The 24,139-nt window shown below is 39.8% G+C and overlaps 2 protein-coding genes across 4 annotated transcripts in view; one reads left to right on the top strand and one right to left on the bottom strand.

Moving 5' to 3' along the window:
• Positions 1-15,409, bottom strand: part of LOC124620374 (reticulon-1-like) — a 387,596-nt gene extending 372,187 nt beyond the window's left edge. Inside the window, exon 1 of one of the 2 annotated variants that reach the window (XM_047147045.1) lies at positions 14,043-15,409. In XM_047147045.1, coding sequence (XP_047003001.1) covers positions 14,043-15,240 — 1,198 coding nt within the window. In that variant the 5' untranslated portion in view covers positions 15,241-15,409. The remainder of the gene's footprint in view (positions 1-14,042) is intronic. The other variant, XM_047147046.1, reaches the window with a different exon arrangement.
• Positions 1-24,139, top strand: part of LOC124620375 (serine palmitoyltransferase 2) — a 153,926-nt gene that overhangs the window by 56,883 nt on the left and 72,904 nt on the right. For both annotated transcript variants that reach the window (XM_047147049.1, XM_047147047.1), the window contains exons 2-4: positions 15,605-15,797; positions 16,098-16,292; positions 19,723-19,877. In XM_047147049.1, coding sequence (XP_047003005.1) covers positions 15,621-15,797; positions 16,098-16,292; positions 19,723-19,877 — 527 coding nt within the window. In that variant the 5' untranslated portion in view covers positions 15,605-15,620. The remainder of the gene's footprint in view (positions 1-15,604; positions 15,798-16,097; positions 16,293-19,722; positions 19,878-24,139) is intronic.

Here is a 24,139-nt window from a genome sequence, read left to right as displayed (position 1 = left end):
TTGCCGATGAGCTCCATAATCGGTTCATCTATAGCATTGGTTCCCAACCTTTCTTAGACCATTTACCCCTGAGTGTAATCAGACATTAGCTAGCACCCCCCCCCCCCCCCCATCGGCACCTGTTGCCCCCACCCCTCCCCCACATTATCACTTAACTAAACTGTACAATGAGAGACTTTGCTTGGAACACTTACTTTTAAAGTAAGTCCTCCTCAGATAAGAAAGTCAGCTATCCACAGTGAGGGCAGGCACTTGTTACAAAACATACTTCCTCTGCATTACTCTCCATTGTGACACTCGCTCAACCCCATGTAAAATCAACCAAGTTAAAATGTGTGCACTGTACCGTCCATAAATCACTTCATTGCTGCACTCTTGACATCTGAACGGGCAGAAATTGGAAGATTGCAGGCTTAATTCTTTGTATCTCACCGCAGCCACTAACAACAACAACAACAACAACAACAATGTGCAGCACTATAGTAGCCCTTATGTAGTTACTGCTGTGCCGCGCTGTCAATTCATTTATCTGTTTCGAAGCGAGTAATGAAGCAATTTCTGGAAACTGCAGATATTATCTACAACTTGGAGAAACATTATCTTGGGATATTTAGCATTTGTTACGTATATATCTCAATTTTATCATCAGAGACGTAAGGGACAAAACAACATATATATGTAGTGAGTTGACTATGTGAGGAACCTGTAACCTGCACCGCATTAATGCTACCAAAATGAGAAGAACTAATTTTTGATAAGTTAGATAAATCAGTATTAGAGTCTTACAAAATTTTGATAATAGTGATGATCTTTTGAAAATAATTTAATTTCGTGACAAACAGAAACGAATCTTTTAGTTTTTGACCCTCAGGAAATTTCCACATTACCCCTCAAGTTGTAATTACCCCCAGGTTGGGGACCACTGACCTATGCTCTAGAAGACGAAACAAGAACCCTGACGACTGACAAGCTTTTAAGCGCGAAATGCAAGAGGCTGCCGTCACAGCATTGCCTGATGCCAGTCGCCGGCAACAAGTTGCGATGGAAACTTAAACTAGACCTGCGTTACGCGACTTGTAGTAGGCGCGTGAAGCAGCCCCGTCAAGCACACTTCAGCTATCAAGGTACTTCTTTAGTACTAAGGGGGCCAACTCCCCTCAGTGACCACCATTATAAATATTAATCCGCGAAGTAGTATAGATAGTTCGAATTCCCCGTCCGACAGATCTCTGTCTTCTTGCAACAATCGATACCATTCTCGGTGGTCTTTTCTGTTCGTGTACTACGAAAAGAAGCCTCTCTGGCTGTAGGCAATGCGAGGAGCGGAGAAAAAAAGCCATAACTGATGCGTCATGAGAGGTTGTACGAAGGGTAATGTTTCCTCGGTCAGTATTGGCAACCAACGGAAGGGATCACCTCGCACCGATCAGTAGCTGTGGTATAAATAAGGCACGGAAATGACACCGACGCGCGGAGAAGGATAATACAAGGCGATTTTTTCCACCATGTAAGAACTCTAGGGATTGAGCGATGAGAGGACACGGAACAAAAAAGGTCTAACGAACGTATGTCCATAAATGTATGTTTTCTATGCTAGAGACAATTTATTGAATCATACAATGTTACAGAGACTGCGGTCTAATACGCGCTGTATCACGCAGCCACAGTTACAGTACATGCTAAAAATGGTTTTCATCTGCCTCACCGCATGCGTGTACGCGCCGTAGTATGTTCTGTCTCTCACGTTCACATTGGCCAGGCTGCATCTGAACAGTGTCAAAGGCAGCATGAATACGCTGCTCCACTGTCTCCACATCTGGAATGGGCTCTACATACAAGATACCTTTGAGATGGCCTCATAACCAGAAATCGCACGAGTTGAGTCCGGTGAATGAACAGGCCATGCAACTGGACCCCATCGTCCGATTCATCGACCAGACGTGATTGAGATGCGTCCGGACGTTAACGGTGAAGTGGGCGGAGATCCATGATGTAGCAGCAACAAACCCTTCGAATCATCAAGGGCACTTCTTCCAGCAGGTGAGGCAAAAAATGGTTCCAATGGCTCTGAGCACTATGCGACTCAACTTCTGAGGTTATCAGTCGCCTAGAACTTAGAACTAATTAAACCTAACTAACCTACGGACGTCACACACATCCATGCCCGAGGCAGGATTCGAACCTGCGACCGTAGCGGTTGCTCGGTTCCAGACTGTAGTGCTCAGAACCGCACGGCCACTCCGGCCGGCGGTGAGGCAAAGTCACCCGCATGAAACGCTGACAGTTCTGGCCTGTTAGACGATGTGGAAGGATGACTGGTCCCAAAATACGGTCGCCAAATATCCCGGCTCACAAATTCCGGCTGCACCGATGCCGGTGATTCGCTGTCACCATATATGAGGGTTCTGCATACTATCCCCACAGATGAATTATGAAAGTTGAAGATACCACTCCGCGTAAATGTGGCCTGATCTGTGAATAGGATGGATGAAGAAACGACTGACGAAACTGCTCCCGATGTGGGAAGTACTTCGCCTGTAAGCCCTGCACAAGCTGCAAGTGATTATAGGTAGTACCAATTGTCACGGAGAACGTTCCTCACAATCGTCTGTCTTACCTTGTATTGGCGGGCCAACTGCCTGGTAATGACACTGCAGTCGTCTTTACGTTTTCCTCCAAGTCTAGTGTCCGAACATTTCGGGTACGCCCTTCATGATTTCCTGAAACAACCCTGTCTCTGGCAAACGGCGAAACACTGTTGAAAACACTGAACGCTCTGGTTGCTGTAGGCGGGGATAGGTCTCATACAACCTTGCCCCCCATCGCCATGCCGGCAAGCTCTCGATTCGAATACGGAACCACTGTATACAACGCTGTATCACATCCACTACCTGCAGAGGCAACACGAGAAGTGAATCTGACACAACGTTACGAATTATTATCGCAGAAGAGGGCGCTAGGGCATGACGTATGAGGAACAATACTGTGGTGTCACCGCCAGATACCACACTTGCTAGGTGGTAGTCTTTAAATCGGCTGCGGTCCGGTAGTATACGTCGGACCTGCGTGTCGCCACTGTCAGTGATAGCAGACCGAGCGCCACCACACGGCAGGTCTAGAGAGACGTCCTGGCACTCGCCCCAGTTGTACAGCCGACGTTCATAGCAATGGTTCACTGACAAATACGCTCTCATTTGCCGAGACGATAGTTAGCATAGCCTTCAGCTACATTTGCTACGACCTAGCAAGGCGCCGTATTCAATTGATAAATAATATTATGAAGCATGTACCGTAACGAGAGATATTCTACAATTGTGGATTAAAGTTAAGTATTATATCAACTACTTACTTTATTTGCAATTCTCAAGATATTGTCCTGTTCCAGACCTCACGCCAGTCAGCGTGTAATTAAACGCGTGCATTTCGGCCTCCTCTAGAAAAACAGTGTTGGCTCTTCTGCCAACACTACAAATACCACCCTCTAGGAGAAAACAAAGCATACTGTAACTGTGGCTGTATGGTACAGCGCGCATTAAACCACAGTCTCTGAAACAAAGTAAGATTGAATAAATGGTTTCTAGGATAGGGAACCCTGCATTTCCGGACATTAAGTTCATCGGACGTTTTTTGCTCCGTATCCTCTCATCGATCAATCCCTAGAGTTTGTACGCGTTCCAAAAATCACCGTGTAAGGACATTCGTGTCTAAACATACTCGTTGCATTATTTACTTATCAGCTGACCCACAGAAGCTTATTGTGTGCTGTGTAAGCGTGACTTCAGCATCGCTCATATGGGCAATCCCGACAGCAGCCAACATTCTTTCATAGAAGTTCATAATCTAAAAGAAAAGGAAGTGAAGGCGTCCTCAAATTTACTCAAATACTTCTGTAATGGCAGCAAGGTCATTACCAACGTTGCAGGTGAGCTAGAAATAGTTTTCACACTTTAAAACATATTATCAGTTACAGATGTACGGATTGTGGAAATAAATTATCGAAGGATGTTTTCCACGATTCTAATTTGGCTAAGATTATGACTATAGTCGAATTAAGCAGAAGCAATACCGAAAAAGGTTTTCGCGCCAAAAAGTGTTCAGAACTGCATTGATGCTTTAAAGATGCAGCTAAATCAAGAAACTTTTTCCTCTACTGCAGCCGATGCCACTAACCACAAAAATAAGACGTTCTCTAAGGTTGTAAGGTATTCTGATCCTGAAGATACTGTAAGAAATAGACTTTTAGACTTCACTGAACTGGCTGATGAGACAACTAATGATGTTCTCAGTCTGATAAAATTTTCACTGAATTTTCGCAATTAAGATGTAAACAACCGCAATACATACTGTGTAGATAACAGAAATTTAAATTATAGGAAGCATAAGTCTGTGTTGAAACTGCTTCAAGAAGACAAGCATTTGGTGAAACCAAATTCTCAGATTACATACTGCATTAGATGTAGATACGGAAACGCTGCTCTTGAAAATATATGGACATTTGTCTTTGCCACTCATTCCAAGAAAATGCGATGTAGTTGTAGAGTTGAAATTTATTAAGATCAAATCTCCCTGAAACTCATGGTCAGATGTTAGTCATTCTCCTTAAAACCAAGATCAAATTTTAGAAGCCCTAGTTAGTACCCCCTTTTCTCCCAATATTAACATTAACGCCTAACTACGCTTTGGAATGAAAAATAATTTTCTTTCAACAATAACTGGTTCTTACGTTAACAATTTTTGTAGAACGATGTAGCAACTCTCAGTGCATAGTAAGTGCTTGCTATCTATATCAGGAAAGGAAGATATTTGTTACAAAGACGCGTCACCTACACCAACTCTCACCTCAGCGACACTTTAGTTATCCACACACTGCACTCCCATTTAAAATCAAAGTTAAAAGTCGTGCACTATAGTTACTATCAATCACTAGATAGCTGGAATGTTCACTTATGAACTGGCATAAATTGGAAGACTTCATGTTGCCAATGCTTTGTGTCTACAAATAATAATAATAATAATAATAATAATAATAATGCTACTTTGTAGATCCTACAACAGTGTGATAATCACTATATATTTATACACACAACCCTGTGAATGTATTTTCATGAGATGGTGAAACATATGTTTTAATTTCGCTGTCACAGGTGCACGCTTTGAAGTGTATGTGCAGTAAGGAATACGTGGGGAACAGGGCATATCACGTTCCTACATTCTTTTCACAAGCTGTACTCTCCTCCGCATCGTTAATGCTAATATTTGAAAAACTTAATGATAATTTATTCGTAACAGAGATACGAAACAGTGATAATTGTAACGAGACTTTAAAAATAAATTTTGTTATCTAAACAACTGAACGCTTTTGATTTTGAACTTCAGGGGGGTAACCATCTCCTGATGTGGAACCACTGGACTACTGTTACCATCGGGGAAGTTATGGCGGTGTTCAGTTATGATCGATCTCGCCTCAACAACTGCAGCCGGGTGAAACGCTATGAAAGAACCATGAGAAAAGCTGGCTAGGCCCAGTTTAGAATAATGTGGTGACTGACACTAGCTCTTTTTCATCTCGTCCATTAGGGACACTAAACAATAGCGGGTGCTTTTAATTAATAGTGCCACCGGGTCGTTTCAAAATTCTTATTCTTTCATTAGGTAGCTTCCGAACCACTGAAGACTTATCTTCAGATAGCTGGTAAATACAGCCAGCACTTCACATTTTATACAAGGTGCAGATGGGATTGAAGCGCTGCGATTCCAGTGACTAAATGCAGCTGGTATAAATGTGAAGTGCCGAGTGTAAACACCAACCGTCTGAAGATAAGGTTTCAGTGGCTCTAACGATAGCTAATGGAAGAATAAATGCTGTTAAAAAGCATTATAAAGCCACTGGTCGGAGTATAAAAGTATCCAATATGACAACTGTTATAGCGGAGCCCTATCATTATAGTTCTTCCACGTCAGGAGTCTGTTATTACAGACAGCTGCGGAAGGCAATTGCGGCCACAAAAGCAATTATTGTATTTTGTTTTCCTGATGTGCTGTTTCTCAGTACACTACTTTAATTTTACAGGGCGATGTCGGAAGCTAGTGGCAAAACTGAGTCGTAAAGTGATGAAGCTATTACGATGTTGCTACGCAAACCGTTACTGTAGGTTAAACGGATTTTGAATCTCATAGTCTCTGGGGAAGCCATTCTGGACTCCGCGTGTTGTGGTAGCGATGATACTGCTCCCTTCCAAGGCTGTCCGTCAATTTTAGATTTCGTACTGCTTATTCTGGTACGGAATAACAAACATAGATTTAGTGCCTGATTATTTTTAAGTTCAGAGTTTGGAAGTGTTGAAACAGACGATCATTTTATGTATCCTGGAGAAACTGTGCAGCTAAAAGCTAATGAAACAATCTAAAAACAACGGATGGTACAAGACTGCTGTTGAACATGACTGGCAAGCTACAACTGTGTTGCGAAGCAGGATCGATCCCTACCTTTCGGCTGCAGCGCACTACAAACAAGGACGCCATATGGGATGACGTAACTCTTCCGATTGGCAGAGGATAAAGTGACTGACAGCAAATTTTTTGAAGGGTAGTTACCTCAGCAAAAAGCTATCGGAATGATCTCGCTTGGCTTCTGTTCACATTTTCTTTGTGCTCTTTGTTCGTCTGAATTGCGAGTAGTACCACATTTATGATCATTCTCAGAAGTGCGATTATACGGGGTACCAAACAGAATTTGTGACTGGACTTTTTGGTACGGAGGACGACACATGTTATCTTGGACAGAGTGTCATTGTCGGACGTATAATTAACTTCGGTGTATCCCAGGGAAGTGTGTTGAGACCCTTTTGCTCATGTTCTATATTAATTCAAATGGCTCTGAGCACTATGCGACTTAAAATCTGAGGCCATCAGTCCCCTAGAACTTAGAACTACTTAAACCTAACTAACCTAAGGACATCACACACCTCCATGCCCGAGGCAGGATTCGAACCTGCGACCGTAGCGGTCACGCGGTTCCAGACTGAAGCGCCTAGAACAGCACGGCCACACCGGCCGGCTGTATATTAATTACGTCGCGGACAAAATTAATAGTAACCTCAGACTTTTTGCAAATGACACAGTTGTCTGTAGTAAAATGCTGCCTGAAAGAAGCTACATAAATATTCGGTCAGATCTCGATAAGGTTTCAATGTGGTGCAACGATTGACAACTTGTTTCACACATTCAGAAACTTAAAATTGTGCGCTTCGCAAGCAATATCGTAGGACTATAGTGTCAATGACTCTCAGTCGGAATCGGCCAACTCCTACAAACACCTGGGTGTAATACTTTGTAGGGATATAAAATGGAATGATCTCTCACATCCTCAGTCGTGGGTAAAGCAGGTGGTACACTTCAGTTTATTGACAGAATACTGGGAAAATGCAATCAGTCTACAAAGGAGATTGGTTATGAATCACTCGTGCGAGCCACTCTGGAATGTGTGTGGGACCACTATCAAATTAACAGGGCTTATTTAATGTGCACACTCATCTCGAGGCAGGTGAAAATTCCTGACCCCGCCGGGAATCGAACCCAGGACAACGTGCTCAGGAAGCGAGAACGCGACTGCGAGACCATGAGCCGCGGACGGAAAGGGATAAAGCGCTAATAACTAGTACAATGGGACGTACCCTCTGCCATGAACTTCACAGTGGTCTGCGGAGTATATACAGGGTGTTTCAAAAATAACCGGTATATTTGAAACGGCAATAAAAACTAAACGAGCAGCGATAGAAATACACCGTTTGTTGCAATATGCTTGGGACAACAGTACATTTTCAGGCAGACAAACTTTCGAAACTACAGTAGTAACAATTTTCAACAACAGATGGCGCTGCAAGTGATGTGAAAGATACAGAAGACAATGCAGTCTGTGGGTGCGCCATTCTGTACGTCGTCTTTCTGCTGTAAGCGTGTGCTGTTCACAACGTGCAAGTGTGCTGTAGACAACATGGTTTATTCCTTAGAACAGAGGATTTTTCTGGTGTTGGAATTCCACCGCCTAGAACACAGTGTTGTTGCAACAAGACGAAGTTTTCAACGAAGGTTTAATGTAACCAAAGGACGGAAAAGCGATACAATAAAGGATCTGTTTGAAAAATTTCAACGGACTGGGAACGTGACGGATGAACGTGCTGGAAAGATAGGGCGACCGCGTAAGGGCAACCACAGAGGGCAACGCGCAGCTAGTGCAGCAGGTGATCCAACAGCGGCCTCGGGTTTCCGTTCGCCGTGTTGCAGCTGCGGCCCAAATGACGCCAACGTCCACGTATCGTCTCATGCGCCAGAGTTTACACCTCTATCCATACAAAATTCAAACGCGGCAACCCCTCAGCGCCGCTACCGTTGCTGCACGAGAGACATTCGCAAACAATATAGTGCACAGGATTGATGACGGCGATATGCATGTGGGCAGCATTTGGTTCACGGACGAAGCTTATTTTTACCTGGACGGCTTCGTCAATAAACAGAACTGGCGCATATGGGGAACCGAAAAGCCCCATGTTGCAGTCCCATCGTCCCTGCATCCTCAAAAAGTACTGGTCTGGGCCGCCATTTCTTCCAGAAGAATCATTGGCCCAGATCCGAAACGATTACTGCATCACGCTATCTGGACATTCTTCGTGAATTTGTGGCGGTACAAACTGCCTTAGACGACACTGCGAACACCTCGTGGTTTATGCAAGATGGTGCCCGGCCACATCGCACGGCCGACGTCTTTAATTTCCTGAATAAATATTTCGATGATCGTGTGATTGCTTTGGGCTATCCGAAACATACAGGAGGCGGCGTGGATTGGCCTCCCTATTCTCCAGACATGAACCCCTGTGACTTCTTTCTGTGGGGACACTTGAAAGACCAGGTGTACCGCCAGAATCCAGAAACAATTGAACAGCTGAAGCAGTACATCTTATCTGCATGTGAAGCCATTCCGCCAGACACGTTGTCAAAGGTTTCGGGTAATTTCATTCAGAGACTACGCCATATTATTGCTACGCATGGCGGATATGTGGAAAATATCGTACTATAGAGTTTCCCCAGACCGCAGCGCCATCTGTTGTTGAAAATTGTAACTACTGTAATTTCGAAAGTTTGTCTGCCTGAAAATGTACTGTTGTCCCAAGCATATTGCAACAAACGGTGTATTTCTATCGCTGCTCGTTTAGTTTTTATTGCCGTTTCAAATATACCGGTCATTTTTGAAACACCCTGTACGTAGATGTAGATTTAACTCCACTTCGTGTGAAGTCAGCAGTGGGGAGAAGCACAAAAACGATAGGGTTACTGCGGGCCTGCACAGCAAAATCAATACCGCACGTTAACTGGCGCGTGTGAATATAATCAGAGGGCAGCATAGCTGTTCGCTGACGTAGCCACACATCGTGATCGGCAACTGCGAACCGACAGCGCCGCTCTCTACCATGCTCAACACTGCTCGAATGTCAGTAACTCGATATTGTAAACCCCCACATACGTGTATTCAACGATATTGCAGGACTTGTCCCTAGTTGCGACTTATATACAGCCTTTGGGATATTACGGAAGTAACATTCTTCCCGCCTTAGCAAAGAAATAGTAATGCCCCATTCCTGGAAGATTAACTCCCATGAATAAAACACCGTTTCAAATTGTGATTACTTTATAAACGAGTTAATGTGCTAAATATTCGACGTTAAGCGTCTGAGCGTCAAAAAGTTTAGAAAACCTTTGAAATTAATGTAAAGTTTGCTGGAAGTTGCGACGTTCACATTCCCGAAGACTGGATGAATACAGTCCTGGTATTTGCGCGGCGTTATTTATGCAGCCTCAGGACAAAACACCGTTTCTAGCTGCAATACTTATCTTATTGTGTTAAACTTATAATATACCTCTTAATGAGCAGATTGTGATGCGAAATACTGAAAATCAAATTTTTCTTGCCCTCGGAAGCCGATAGACTGAAAACTCGCAACTCGTATGAGACTTACGTAGACGTACCACCTCCACACTGGAGTAACTGCCTTGAAAGGTTTAATGAAGGACATAAACCTAGCTGTTGGATAAGGTTTCTAAAGGTATTCGATAAATAAAATGTCGTTAGTATTGTTAGTCAGTCAAATGAATAACAGGTTGGATTGACGGGAGCCTACTTCCAAACACGAATAAAAATAAATAAAAAAAGACGCAGCCTACTTCCCCAAGAATTCTGCTCGTTCAATAACCAACACAGTAGAATTTTCGAGAAACTGCGCGTATGAAGGCGTGTTGACAGTCCATCTACAAATCACTTCGTTTCTGCAGATACTGAAGATTCCAGCACTGCCTTTTTTAAGAAATCCTATGAATGAGTACACGGGCATATCTCTCACAGGCAAACCAATGCAGTAAAGCGGCAAGGTAGATAGAAGAATACCCGAGAAAAGCTCTTGATACTGTGCGCCCAGACATGTATCGGATGAAAAGTATTGTCTTTGTCGGTAACGCCCTTTTTCTACTGATCAATGCAGGCACGAATCACAACTCGACGGACAGTTTCGATATGCCAGCACCGCACTTCCCTCTACATATCCTTTGGAGATCCAGCATTTCTCGCAAGAAGACTGCAGAATAAATTCTGTTCTGTTTGGAAAAAGGATAAAATGCAAACCTGTAGCTCTAACAGCAGGCCGCAAGTCGTGCCTGGCTAGTTCAGTCGCAAAACCACCGTGACAATTTTACTGTTCTGAAGACAAAAACTGAAAGGATTATATGGGCTGATTGAGGTTTAATGGTATGTCATCGACGTCATTAGAGGCGGCACATTTTCATATAGGACACGAAGGTGGAAGGAAATTGGCCGTGTCCTTTTTGAAGAACTACATCGCGAAATTTGCCTTAATCCACTAGTGAAGAGATTATATACGAAAGAGTAGGTGCATGTATGGATGTGACTTAAGCACGCGTGTTCTCTGAAAACAGCACTTAACAGTAGAATATTTGCTGTTCGTCAACTACCGTTGACTGACGAAATAGAATGTCAATTGTGCCTCACTGTCGTTTGCACTTGTGAAGAATCCATTCTCATCCGTTTATTGAAAGGTACTGACGACATGTTTCGGATGTTTCATCGCTCTCTGAAATTTAAAACCGGATGCTTCATTTCCGAAACAGATTGTTGATTAATTGCTTGACAAATATTCCTGTGTCTCGGTTATTGCTAACCTCCATCTGTTTTCGCCAGCAGCAATTTCAAAGCGCCATATACTTTAAATCAAAGTTGCACATTGAGATTTCAGACAGACATCCCCTCAGGTCATCAGTACAGGTGTCCTCGTTTTAGGGTACCACCTTACGGCAAAAATGAAAGCCGATTAAAGTACTTTTAAAATAGTGGTGCACGTCATTATCATGCAGTGTTCCATAAATATGTAGATCAACAGCCAACAATCGAGTACTGCTCTTCAGACAACCACCTCCCTCGCACCTCGCAGTAAGACCTAGCTGTCGTGTAAGTTTCAAACGCAGCGATGACTACAAATCCCGTGCGCAGCGGAATGAGTCATAGATATTTGTAGACTAAAATCCAACGAGATGTCTTAAGGATGCAAACGGTAACGTTTCAGCACAATCGACAAATCATACCGTTTGTACGCGTTATAACTAGAATTACACAACATTCGGCCCATAAGCATATCGCTGGCGCGTATTCAGAAGTATTAAAGTGAGACCAATGTCCTTCACGGTGGGTTTTCGCTATAGAAGACTGTTTTAATCCCGCAATACTGACGGTAGATATTTATCTGATAACGATACAATACTATACTCTCTGAACACCTGCTTCTGCTTTTCCTAGTCACTTTTTAACTCGAGCCCTTGCTTGTCATAGGCGACTGGAAACTATACTGAAGTGAGAGTGCAAAGGGCACTTCACTATATTTAAATCAGAAATAGTATTTTTTTAATAGGGCAAGAGACTAGGTACTGCTCTCTGGAATTCCACACATTTGGGGATCCCAGTTAATACAATTGTAACTTTCAGAAAATCATTACATGATAACAGAGTTTCAGTTCCATTCAGATAAGACTGTATGGCATGGGAAGTCTGTGATACATCGAAATGTATAACGCTTGGGCAAGCCAGTGATTTTTGTTGCGCTTTTTTTTATTGTCACTAGTAGAACTGAAACAACCACAGTGTCCAATGCCACTTCCAAAATCACATTCAGAACAATAAAGGCAGTATATATATATATATATATAGTGGGACAGGCACCAGGCTAGTTATTTTTTATGCACAGATCATTCATATTTCAGTTGAGGTATTTTTATATGATACTGTAGATCCCACAAAACTCAAAAGGGGAGAGTGAAAAACAACACAACAGCTTGTTTGTTAAAAATTGCTATCACAATTAGGAACTCATTTTGAAGTTTCTGTGCTTGTAAAATGCAATGATCTGCAGGGACTGGCATGTCTCCATTAGGTTGATGATAACCTGAAGTTTTATGCAAATTTCAATCAAGTCCAAAAATGAAGGTAATTTTGTGCTTGTGGATCCCATAGCTTACAACCAAGATTATTTCACTTTCAATTTGTTTCCTATGACAGATCTCTATCTTACAATTTTATGATGATTACATGCTTATGGTTCAACTTTTGTAACAACATTACGAACCGAAGCTCAGACTTTTCTAAGTTCACGAAAATAGATTTCCATGTACAAATGTGAAGAAAGCCAAGTATGCCACAAATCATCGCCACCCATCAGTCCTTTGACATCTACTGCCAGATATATGCCTCCTCTAACAATTTCCATGCAATGAAGCTTTCAGCTGTATACATGGAGCATAAATTCATGAAATAAGTGTTACTTGAAATTTCTTTCTTTCACTTGGCAGAAGTTACCACAAGAACTGAACAACTCTCTTTAAAATAATGTATGAAGTGTCAGCTAATCTCTTAACAGAGATATCTAACAGTAAATTTTTTGGAAAGTGCTTTTTCAAGCAAATTATTTTGAGTAACAGTCAAGGCAAACTTTGTTAACAGAGTTTCTCTAGTTAGCTTTAACTTTCTGAGCTGTCATAGGCCTACTTTTTAATTTTAGATCAGCTACATTATAATGCATATTTAAATTCTGGAACTTAGCTCTTAAAAAAATAGCACTGGTTCATACAAAAAGTGTGAAGGAAAACATACTTTGCAACATTAGCAGAATCACTCCACAATAATTAAGATTTTTCTCAAAATAGCAATGCACACTATTACATTTATTAATAATGAGATAATCTATGTTAGTAAATAAACAGTCATAATCTTTGAAGCTGTCACATGTAGTTTGTTTAAGCAATAATAGATTCCTGAAAGAGTAAAATCAAATTTCATAGTGGCAGCTTCAGTCTTGAGCCATCAAGACATTTCATGAATTTGTACCAAGGGTAAAGTCAGTTTAAAAACCGTTTAGTTCAACAAACAAGAATGGAACCACTTAGTAGTCTACCACATGCTTTGACAACCACAAAACTTAACAATCTGTTCAGTATTTGGTAGATGTGTAGCAGTCTTTGTCAATTTACCATACCCAAGTTAATGGCACTCCTGATGCAAGAAATAACCAATCTGTCTCTCTCCCCTCCCCCCCCCCCCCCCCCCGCCCCAAATACTAAAATCAGGTCTATACATCATTAGACTTAAGTAAACTTTTTGAATTTGTTTAGGCCAACGAACTGGTGTAGTTAACACACGTAGATGTATAATACAAAAAGTTTTTTTATACTGAGATGCAGAGCTGTAGGCTTTCATTATACCATAACAAGGAGGGTTATTTGCGGAAAAAGAAACTTAAGAAAACCTTTCACAGAACCGGTAGTGCAATGGAAACAGATCCGAGAAATTTTAGAACCCTTAAAAACTTTAAAAAAAGTGGGGCAGAAAAACGGGGTAAATTTTGACAGTACTGCTTGCGAAATGAGAGGGTGCGCACATACAACTCATTGACAGCAATCAAAAATCAGTAAACATTGAAAAACTTTTCACTTACCTAAGCCAATTGATGTCAATGCGAATGGTGCTATTACAGGCTCATCATCGACTTTTGGGGGCGTTTTCTTTGCTTCCGACTTAATTGTGGGTGGTACTACTTCGGGTTTGGTTTTGACTGGCGATTTTTCTTCCAACTTCTGTTTTCCCGTTACTTTGGCAGGAATTCCAAGTTCCAAGTCATGCTTTGTTACATTGTCATCTGGCTTTGTTTCTTTAACTTTTTTGTCCTCTAGCCTGCCAGATGCAGAATTGTCTTCACTACCTTTTGTAGCTGGTGCCGGCACATGAAAATCACCGTGTACATTAGGTTCTGGAAAACCGAAGTCCTGCTTTGAAGCGTGTATCTCTTCTGGAAAATCTTTGAATTTGTCTTCTGCCTTTATTTGTTCTGGTATGGAATCCGTATCTTTGAAGCTGTCATCATCATGGGCTTCATCTTTCAGGTGTGCAAAAGCTGGGTGAAACTCTGGCTCCGCTGGCTTCTTTTCCTCAGTTTTTTGTTTTGGTAATTCGTCTGTTTTTGGTTCTATATTCTGCACTTCAGGTTGAAGAATATCTTCATTTCTTAAGTTTTTCTCTTCCCGCATCCCCCCTCTCTCCATCTCCATAAACGCTTGGGACATAGCACTTGCATCAGACCCCTTGGGTGATATTTCAAATCTGTTAAATAAATCTAGACCAGAACCCTTCTGTGTGGGTAGATCGAACAAGTTTTCGGGAGCCTGCTTGTTTGATTCAGTCGTTCCAAAGAGGGATTTTTCAGGCTCCATGTTTAACTTCGGGTTGAGTTTTGTCTGCTCATCATGCGATTCAAAATCTATCAATTTGTTTGAAAACTCAGCTTGCGGAATTTCTTCAAGTGTCTCCGGCGTGTTGCCGGCTTCGACAGATCCTACCTTTGAATCACCCAAAAGCGAAAACTCTGAAGAATTCTGGTTGTTTTCAGCTTTACCAACGATAGTAGAAGAAACAATATCCTTACCAGAATTGACAGCGGGTTTCATGTCCTGATTAACATCAAAACTATGCTTCCCGGGTGTTTCTGACAAAGGAGAAGATTCGGGTTCTAAATGCTCAAAATCATCAATAGATTCATGATCTCGTCGCATACCCGTTGCTTCAGTGGAAACTGCCGAAGACACGATCTCGCTGGCATGCTCCTTATCCTTTTCCACGTTAGTAGCAGAGGTTTCCATGTTTGGTCGTTAAAACTTCAGAAGCTGGCGAAATCTGAGTCGTTCGGTCACTGTATCACTATCCACTCGGCGTACTCACGTTACAGAACGGAACTGCACATCCGCTAACCTGAAGCTGTCAAATGTCACAACCGAACGCCGGCAATTTCATTCACACACTCTGTAATCCAGAGGATGAGTCAGATGCGTCGATGTCCACACTAGCACTTTATGTAGTATACATATTCATGCAAAACAAAAGAATATTTATGAAATAATGAATAATTAATAGATTATTTTAGTACTGAATGGACAGTGATGTTTAGTTTGTACTTAAAATTTATCCATACTTTCAGTTGTTATTTTGATTATTACGCTTGCGCAGTGAGAGCCACAAAGTTATGCCGCCCAACCCTGGCGATCGACGCACGCGCACCACACTCATTTCAAATATGGCCACGAATGGTGTTGCTGGTGTGGTGTGTTCTTCCAAAGAAGATGTAAAGCTAGAAAAATACGACGTATGTAAACAAAATGGGAAACCAGTATTTACGGAAAGGAAAAATGGCCTCATTCGGGTGAGTAGTGTACACTGTGTGTTTTGAAAATATTTACTAGTTAAAGAGGTTTCATCTTAGGACTTGAAGTTTCACATGTCAGTATGTAGCGCGTTGCAGATAAGTGCAGAATAAGATTTTCGCGTCGTTTCTGTCACCGCGGAGCAGGTTTATGGGAAACAACACCACATTGTAGTGACTTTTATGTTGCTTTCCTGTTACTGTATGGGTGTCATACCGGTGTTTGTTTTCTGTGATTGATTCTTTGCTAATTTTACCGACACCTGAAAACTGTTAATCGCAGCACTGTTTGTTTTACAGGATATGCAAGATGTCAAGAAAGTGGATGAATTATTTAATAAGGAAAAGCCAAAAAGATCGAAAGAGTCTTTCGAACAGGTGCCACTATATACAGCCATTATGACATTTATAGGATTTTATTTATTAATGTTTCTCGGCTATTTCAACCAAATTTTTTTCACACCAAAGGTTGCCAAGGAGAAAAGCAACAGAGAGGTACGTATAGTGTGAAATGGCATGGTAGGTTATTTTAGGTTAGATGTGTGTTGCCTTCAGGAGCAGAAGCTAAGTGACAGCAGTGTTATTCTTCACTCCTGAAATCAATGTGCCTGTGATTGGTTCACTTGTATTTGTTATACCCAAAACTTTAATGGTTATGATTGATACACTGGGTTATAATCCTGAAGATTTTAACGGCGTTTTACACAAATTGGGACCTCTGTCAAGGTGTATCACATAGAATGAGTTGTGCTGCATTTCAGTAGATATTTCTCAATTATTTTCTTGTCCTTAAAAAGTCTCCTCTTTCAGGGAGGTAGTTTTTAGTTTGTAGGTTCATACAGAAGTATTGTAAAATGCGAAGTTGCACTTGTCATTTTAATACTGCAACACAAGTGTGTGTTCTGAGACTCTGTTTACGAGCAGTATGAAGATGTGGTAAACTCCTGCAATAGATTTCAAAACTTTAAGAATCAGAAGTTACTACCATTGTTTATAAGTATAGGAGCCTAATATGAATTACATACGCCTCAAAAGAAAGAGCAAAAAACATTTTTGCATTTGCAGAATCTCATATTATTGTGCACTTTCAACAAATGATCACTTTGCAGGTAATGAATTGCAGTGATTTCATGTTGTATATCTTTTTAAATTTAAGGAACTCTTGAGTGGCATTTATAGATATCAAAATTTAGTTACCTCCAGAGAAAAGAACTATCTTGGAAAACAGTATTTGTCACAAGAGAGTTTAGGTTACTGGGGAACATTTGGTAATTGAGAATATGTGAAGTTTGGGGTGTGGCATAATCCATAGAAGTGATATACTCTCATAAAACAGGAGTTTTATATGTGACACTCTTAAGTTCCAAGAAGTCAGATCATAAGTAAAATACTTTTCTTAAGAAAAATAAGGTCCCTGCATATTGATGCTTTGCAGTGGATATTTAGGACATACAAGAAGACATCCCATCGCCCCGTAGTGAGGTTTCTCTTTACAATTGGTGTGCTGCTGCTGAAAATGTTTTTTTATTAAACAGTGCAACAGCTCTTTCAGTCTAAAACAGTCTAATGTAGATCAGGTATGAAGAAAATTGTATTGTTTGCTGTATAGTAAACCAAATAATGTTTAGTTTTTTCTTATTTTTGTGATAATTAAAAGTGTGGGAGTGACTGTTTTGTAACTGAAACTAATGTGGAGTGAGTTTATATGCCTGCTTATAGTATAATTTCCTTTCCGTGTATAGTTGTATAACATTGAAATTATAACAGGGAGATTAAAACTACAACTTATATAAGTTATAACCTTCCTTCCAATGAATTGATTTGTGTAAAATGTTCATCATAAAAAAATAGTTATTGTGTTTTATTCCCGAAGCTGCTTGGGACAGGAAATATGTTACCACTGGGGAATTATTCTGTATTGATTATGCTCGCCAAAGAATGACAAGTATTAACTGCCAACAAATTGATACTTAATTTTGACTAGGGTTCTGGACAGGCATTATAGTAAGCATGTATCGAAAATGAGGATTTAACGTTCAATGTATGAAAAGCACCAACAAGTAGTTAAAATACTGGAAAACCCCTGGTAATTTGTTTAACCAAAATCATAAAATGCACGGTAAGTTTTTGAAGAAGTGAACAATTTCTGGACACTACCAACCCAGGGGGAAACGTTTCTTTGTGTTGTAGTAAAGGATTTATGTCTTCTGCCAGATTTGCCTGACTGGATGAACTTCCTATTGCAGTACTTGATACTTTTGTTTTCAGTAAGCTCTGGTGATCTAATAGTTATCTTTGTGGTGAACTTGCAAATTTCCTCAGCTTCCAACATGATGTGAGAAGCATTCATGTGAATTCTATACCATACTGTGTGTTAAAATTCAGATTGAAACATATCGTGTTATTTCTATATGTGTAGTCTTTAGGGAACAGCAACAATTAGGGTATCATGAACAACGCAAGTCATTAATCTGTTGCATAGATGGTGTTTTTATTTATATGTTTTGGTTGTAGATGTCATTAGTAACTTTTGTTTATCAAACATCATTTATTTGTTTTGGATCTTAGGTTAGATTGTGTTTTTAATTAGACTGGGCTGGTCTGGTGTAGATTATTAATGTGTCGAATATCATGATACTATTATTCTGCTTTGACCAGTGACATTGCCAGTGTTATAAAGTGAAGGTTATGCTGGTGGGCTCCTGTAGTGTAGCCCAAGGTCTAAGTTAGAGTGGAAAGTGATACTTCGGTTGTTAGTTAGCAAAACATATGACTGCATCACAGGAAAAAAACACTATCTATTTAAGTGTAGATGCTGGTGACACTGACCAGTAGTGTAGCTTGATGTGTATGGCGTATTGTCTGATAACAATTTTGCACATTCCACAGTTACATGAATGCTATTAACAAAAACACCTATCCACTTACTTTGTTATATTTACTCAATTTTTTTTGGGCTGATATTTTTAAGCTTATAATGTGTTCGAAGGAGTTAATAACAAGAACTTCCTGCCCGAAATCACTTATTCGTGAGTAGGAGACTTTAGATTGTTGGTTTTAATATGGCTAATGTTTTAATGTTGTTTATGATGTCACTCATTGCTCATATTTTAAGGCACAAATCTTCACCATGTTAATGGTGTTATCAGCCTGTGTGTATAGTATATCTTCGTTTACTGATCTCAACAATTATCCCCATTGTTGTGTATTAATTAATCCATAAGACATAATATATAACCTGATGGAGAACCTTAAAGGATGAAGAATAGGGTAAATTGTACATTAAAAGAGGCAATGGCCTCTAAAGGCTATATAACTACTGTAATTCAATGTATATACATGTAATATGGCTTTTGTTGAAAGTGCACACATTTAATACAGAAACTACCATCTTCAAAAATATTACTGGTTTTAGTAATATTCCCACTTGCTTAACATTCACACTGATAGTTGTCAAATGGTAAGTTATCGACATACTGAAAAACGGGCATGTTTACAAAGTGCATTGTTGTCACTTCAGTTACTAATTGTGATTTACAATTTCTGGATTTAGTTAATCAGATACTTTGTAAGATGGTTGGTTGGTTTGTGGGTGTTAAAGGGACTAAACTACAAAGGCCATTGCTCCCTACTTTGTAAGAGGTGGCGCAAATGATGTTACATTCACTGTTTTTGCTTGCAAGCAAAAAGAGAAAAAAGTCAAACCTTTGTCCCAGAGTTTTATCGGACAGTATTTAATGTCATGTTAAAAACCAAGTGAATTATTGTGGAAGAGTGAGAAAAGTATAGCATTTATTGTATTCTTCCCATTATTTGTCTCAAGTAATTGATAATGTACTTTAAGTGTTTTGTAAATATTGTCACATTAAAGCTGCATTGTGGGTTACAATTAATAGTGGTTTAACAACAGTCTTTTGAATTCCAGGGCTATGCACCATTATATGACAGATTTGAAAGCTTTTACTTGCTCTATGTGTATCGCAGAGTGCGTGATTGTTGGAATCAACCAATTTGCAGTGTTCCTGGTGCTGAGGTTATGTTAAAAGACAGAATTACAAGGGATTATGGGTGGACATTTGAGTAAGTTTTCAGTTTTGGTAGGATGCCAATTTATTTTATTATTAAAATTTTATACTCTCTCTCTCTCTCTCTCTCTCTCTCTCTCTCTCTCTCCTGCATTGTGGTTTTGTTGTATTTCTTTAGAAACAATATTACTTACCAAATAGATACTTTTTAACAACATGACACCACGGTATGCATATTATGTTTAATAATTGTTGCTGCAGTGTTCAAGAATTATATTACATCAAGACAGATATACTGAACTTTAGATTTATGGATGACAGTAGATATAATTATATTTATGTGTTGAGATCTGCCTATTTCGAATATCTGTTACAAGACATGGAGTGCTAAAAATAGTGAAGTTCACAAAATAGATTCTTTATTTTGGAATCATGCTACTAATTCACTTAAGAGTGCTGAGTTCAATAGCTGCCAGAATGCTACTGAGTTATTTCTTTTGTAGTTTCCTCAGCCTCTTCATCAGCCCTTGCTTTACTCCTTTAATGTCAGCTGACACATATGTTTGTGGAAACATGAAATTTAATGTGGTATACGAAAATAGTGGATAGAACAAATGCAGTGGTATGGGTGAAGACAACCACTTGCTGTGTGAAGCATCTGATACATGCATTTGATACATGCAAGCGAGGGACTGAAAGTTACAGGTCAGCTGTTGAACTTGCATTCTTGTTAACCACAGATAAGTTATTTGAGTTCTACAGTATGAGATTGATTATAACTTTGTTTTAATAATATTGTCCTCGCTTTAGGTGGTAGTGTTTTAGGAATTCAAATACAGATACATTTCCCTTCATGAACAACATGTTATGATGGCTAGATTCTACACTAGAACATATATCAATAACTGATGGGTGACATTTAAAAGGAAAATATTAGTTCTGAATTTATTGTTGTTGCAAATAAGTTTATAATGTTTGAAATGGATATCATAAAACTGCAGAATTAAAATTACCTACAAATTTTCATTAAAGTAAATCTCGTGTTGGGCTAAAGTGTTCCTGTATTTATTTCTTACAGTGAAGGAAAAGTAAAGCAAAGTAAAATTGTCTTTCCTTATGCTATGCAAGTGAAACATAACTAATGTTCCTTATGAGACTGAGAGGTCCTTGGGAATACCAGGGATTGCGGTACCACACGTGTTTCACCCATGGTATCATCAATGTGGCAGTTACACCTATATAAAGTTAATAAAATATGGCGACCATGACATTGCAGATAAGAACAACTCAAAAATATTTAATTATGGAACTAATGTGAAAGTAATGAGACAAGCACAGGCATTAGGGGGTTTTGGGCAGGGACAAACTAAATACATGACAGTCCTAATAATGAAGACGTTTCAAAAAGCTACAATACCAAAAAACTTAAAAAAAGGTATCAGAAGTTGACCTACAGAGCTAAAACAAAGTCAGTTATACCATGAACCAACAAAAACCTCTAGAAAATATGTACTGAAAATTTCACTTGATGTACATACCTTAAACAAAGCCTACAATATGCATCAACCATAACTAGCAGAAGTAACTTTTATCAAACAAAACCACACAAAAATAACTAGAGCAAACTCCACCACTAGAAACCTCTAAACACGAACTTCAGGCTACTGCAACATAAATTTTGATACCCACATCACAAAGAAAATTGCACGCATAAACACCTGCATTACACTTCTTACAATAATAATAATAATAATAATAATTATTATTATTATTCCCGTGGAGGCCCGGGAAAAGAATAGGCCTCCAGTATGTTCTGCCAGTCGTAAAAGGCGACGAAAAGAACAAACCACTAATAGGGCTAACCCCCCTTGTAGTGTGATTAGTTGGTTCAGGACAGAACTAAAGAAGCCTCGGACAAGCGCCGTCATGGTGGGGGACGACGCTTGAACCCTATGCCCGCCCACAATGGTAACTGCACTGCTAGCCAACTGGAAAATTATTCAAATCCAAATAGAGGTGTTTTGCGGGATATGCTTCCTGCAACCACCCTAGAAGGAAAACAAAGACAGAGGATGAAATGGTCAGATGAAGTTAATCGACACCTCATGTTCTGTTATTACCAAGCAACAAACTTAGGAACCAACACAACTGGATACAGATCACAAGTATACACAACATTTATTGCCAGATACCGAGAATTAAAATTTTTAACAGAACAACGACTAGCTGATCGGATCCGTGTAATAATCAAAAATAACAGGATACCCCAGTCAGAATTAGAAAACATCAAACAACAAGTACAACAAATACTGGAACAAAATAATGTGCAATCAGAAGAAGAAGAAGAAAATACAGTAATGGACTCAAACATCCCAGAGCAAACAAACAAAGAACAACACACATCAATTAAACAATCAGAGGAAAACAAAATCTTAAGACAGCCACCAGAACAAGCACAAATAGAACATGAAGTGACACACATGTCAGATATAGAAGAAAAATTTCAGCTGACATATATAGAATACAAAGACACAAATACAGACTTTAGACCATTCTTGCATAGACCCCCAAATAACCCACAAGTCGAAACAACAATAACAACTATCAACACAATCATACACAACAAAATAAATGAAAATACAACTATGGAAGAGTTACAACTACTGATTTATATAGGAGCATCCACTACACTAAATACACACACTAGGCAGAGATCAGAACCAACCAACACGTAGAAGAAACCCACAAAACCAGCATGGCAACACAGGGTACAGATCAGAATAGAAAAACTGAGAAAAGACATCGGACAGCTAACACAATTTATAAGAAATGAAATACCAGACAAAAAATGAAAAAGGTTAGGTAAAATCTCACAACAAGAAGCAATGGAGCAATTAGATGGAAAGAAGCAGAAATTACAAGCACTGGCCAAACGACTTAGAAGATACAAAAAAAGTGAAAGTAGAAGAAAACAAAACCAAACATTCAACACAAACCAGAAGAAATTTTATCAGACAATAGATAACACACACATTAAAGTAGACAATCCACCAAACATAACAGACATGGAACACTTCTGGAGCAACATATGGTCTAACCCGGTACAGCAGAACAGGCATGCACGGTGGATACAAGCAGAAACAGACACATACAAGATGATACCACAAATGCCTGAAGTGATAATTTTGCAACATGAAGTCACCCAAGCAATTAATTCTAAGCACAATTGGAAAGCCCCTGGAAAAGATAAAATAGCAAATTTCTGGCTAAAGAAGTTCACCTCAACACATTCACATCTAACTAAATTATTTAACATTATGGTTATAATAAAGGGAAACATTCCACGTAGGAAAAATATATCTAAAAACAAAGATGATGTGACTTACCAAATGAAAGTGCTGGCAGGCCGACAGACACACAAACATACGTCTGCTTGTGTCTGTATATGTGTGGATGGATATGTGTGTGTGTGTGTGTGTGTGTGCGCGCGAGTGTATACCCGTCCTTTTTTTCCCCCCTAAGGTAAGTCTTTCCGCTCTCGGGATTGGAATGACTCCTTACCCTCTCCCTTAAAACCCACATCCTTTCGTCTTTCCCTCTCCTTCCCTCTTTCCTGATGAGGCAACAGTTTGTTGCGAAAGCTTGAATTTTGTGTGTATGTTTGTGTTTGTTTGTGTGTCTGTCGACCTGAGAGCACTTTCATTTGGTAAGTCACATCATCTTTGTTTTTAGATAAATTATTTAACATATGAATATAATAGAGGGAAACATTCCACGTGGGAAAAAATATCTAAAAACAAAGATGATGTGACTTACCAAACAAAAGCGCTGGCAGGTTGATAGACACACAAACACACACACAAAATTCAAGCTTTGGCAACCAACGGTTGCTTCATCAGGAAAGAGGGAAGGAGAGGGAAAGACGAAAGGATGTGGGTTTTAAGGGAGAGGGTAAGGAGTCATTCCAATCCTGGGAGCGGAAAGACTTGCCTTAGGGGGGAAAAAAGGACAGGTGTACACTCGCGAGTGCTGCAAAGGAGCATGAGGATGTAAAGAGCAACTGATAATAGATGCGAAGGTGACATATCAAGCTTAAACTAAACAAAGGTCACTACACTACGCATACTTTGATTACCAAAAAGCTTTTGATAGTGTACCCCACTCATGGTTACTACAAATATTGGATATATACAAAGTAGATCCTAAATTGATACAGTTCCTAAACATAGTAATGAAAAATTGGAAAACCACACTTAATATCCAAACAAATTCAAATAGTATCACATCACAGCCAATACATATTAAGCGTGGAATATA

This window comes from Schistocerca americana, chromosome 6 (genome assembly GCF_021461395.2).
Source record: "Schistocerca americana isolate TAMUIC-IGC-003095 chromosome 6, iqSchAmer2.1, whole genome shotgun sequence".
NCBI classification, from domain to species: Eukaryota; Metazoa; Arthropoda; class Insecta; order Orthoptera; family Acrididae; genus Schistocerca; species Schistocerca americana.
This window is presented reverse-complemented; position numbering and strand designations above follow the sequence as displayed.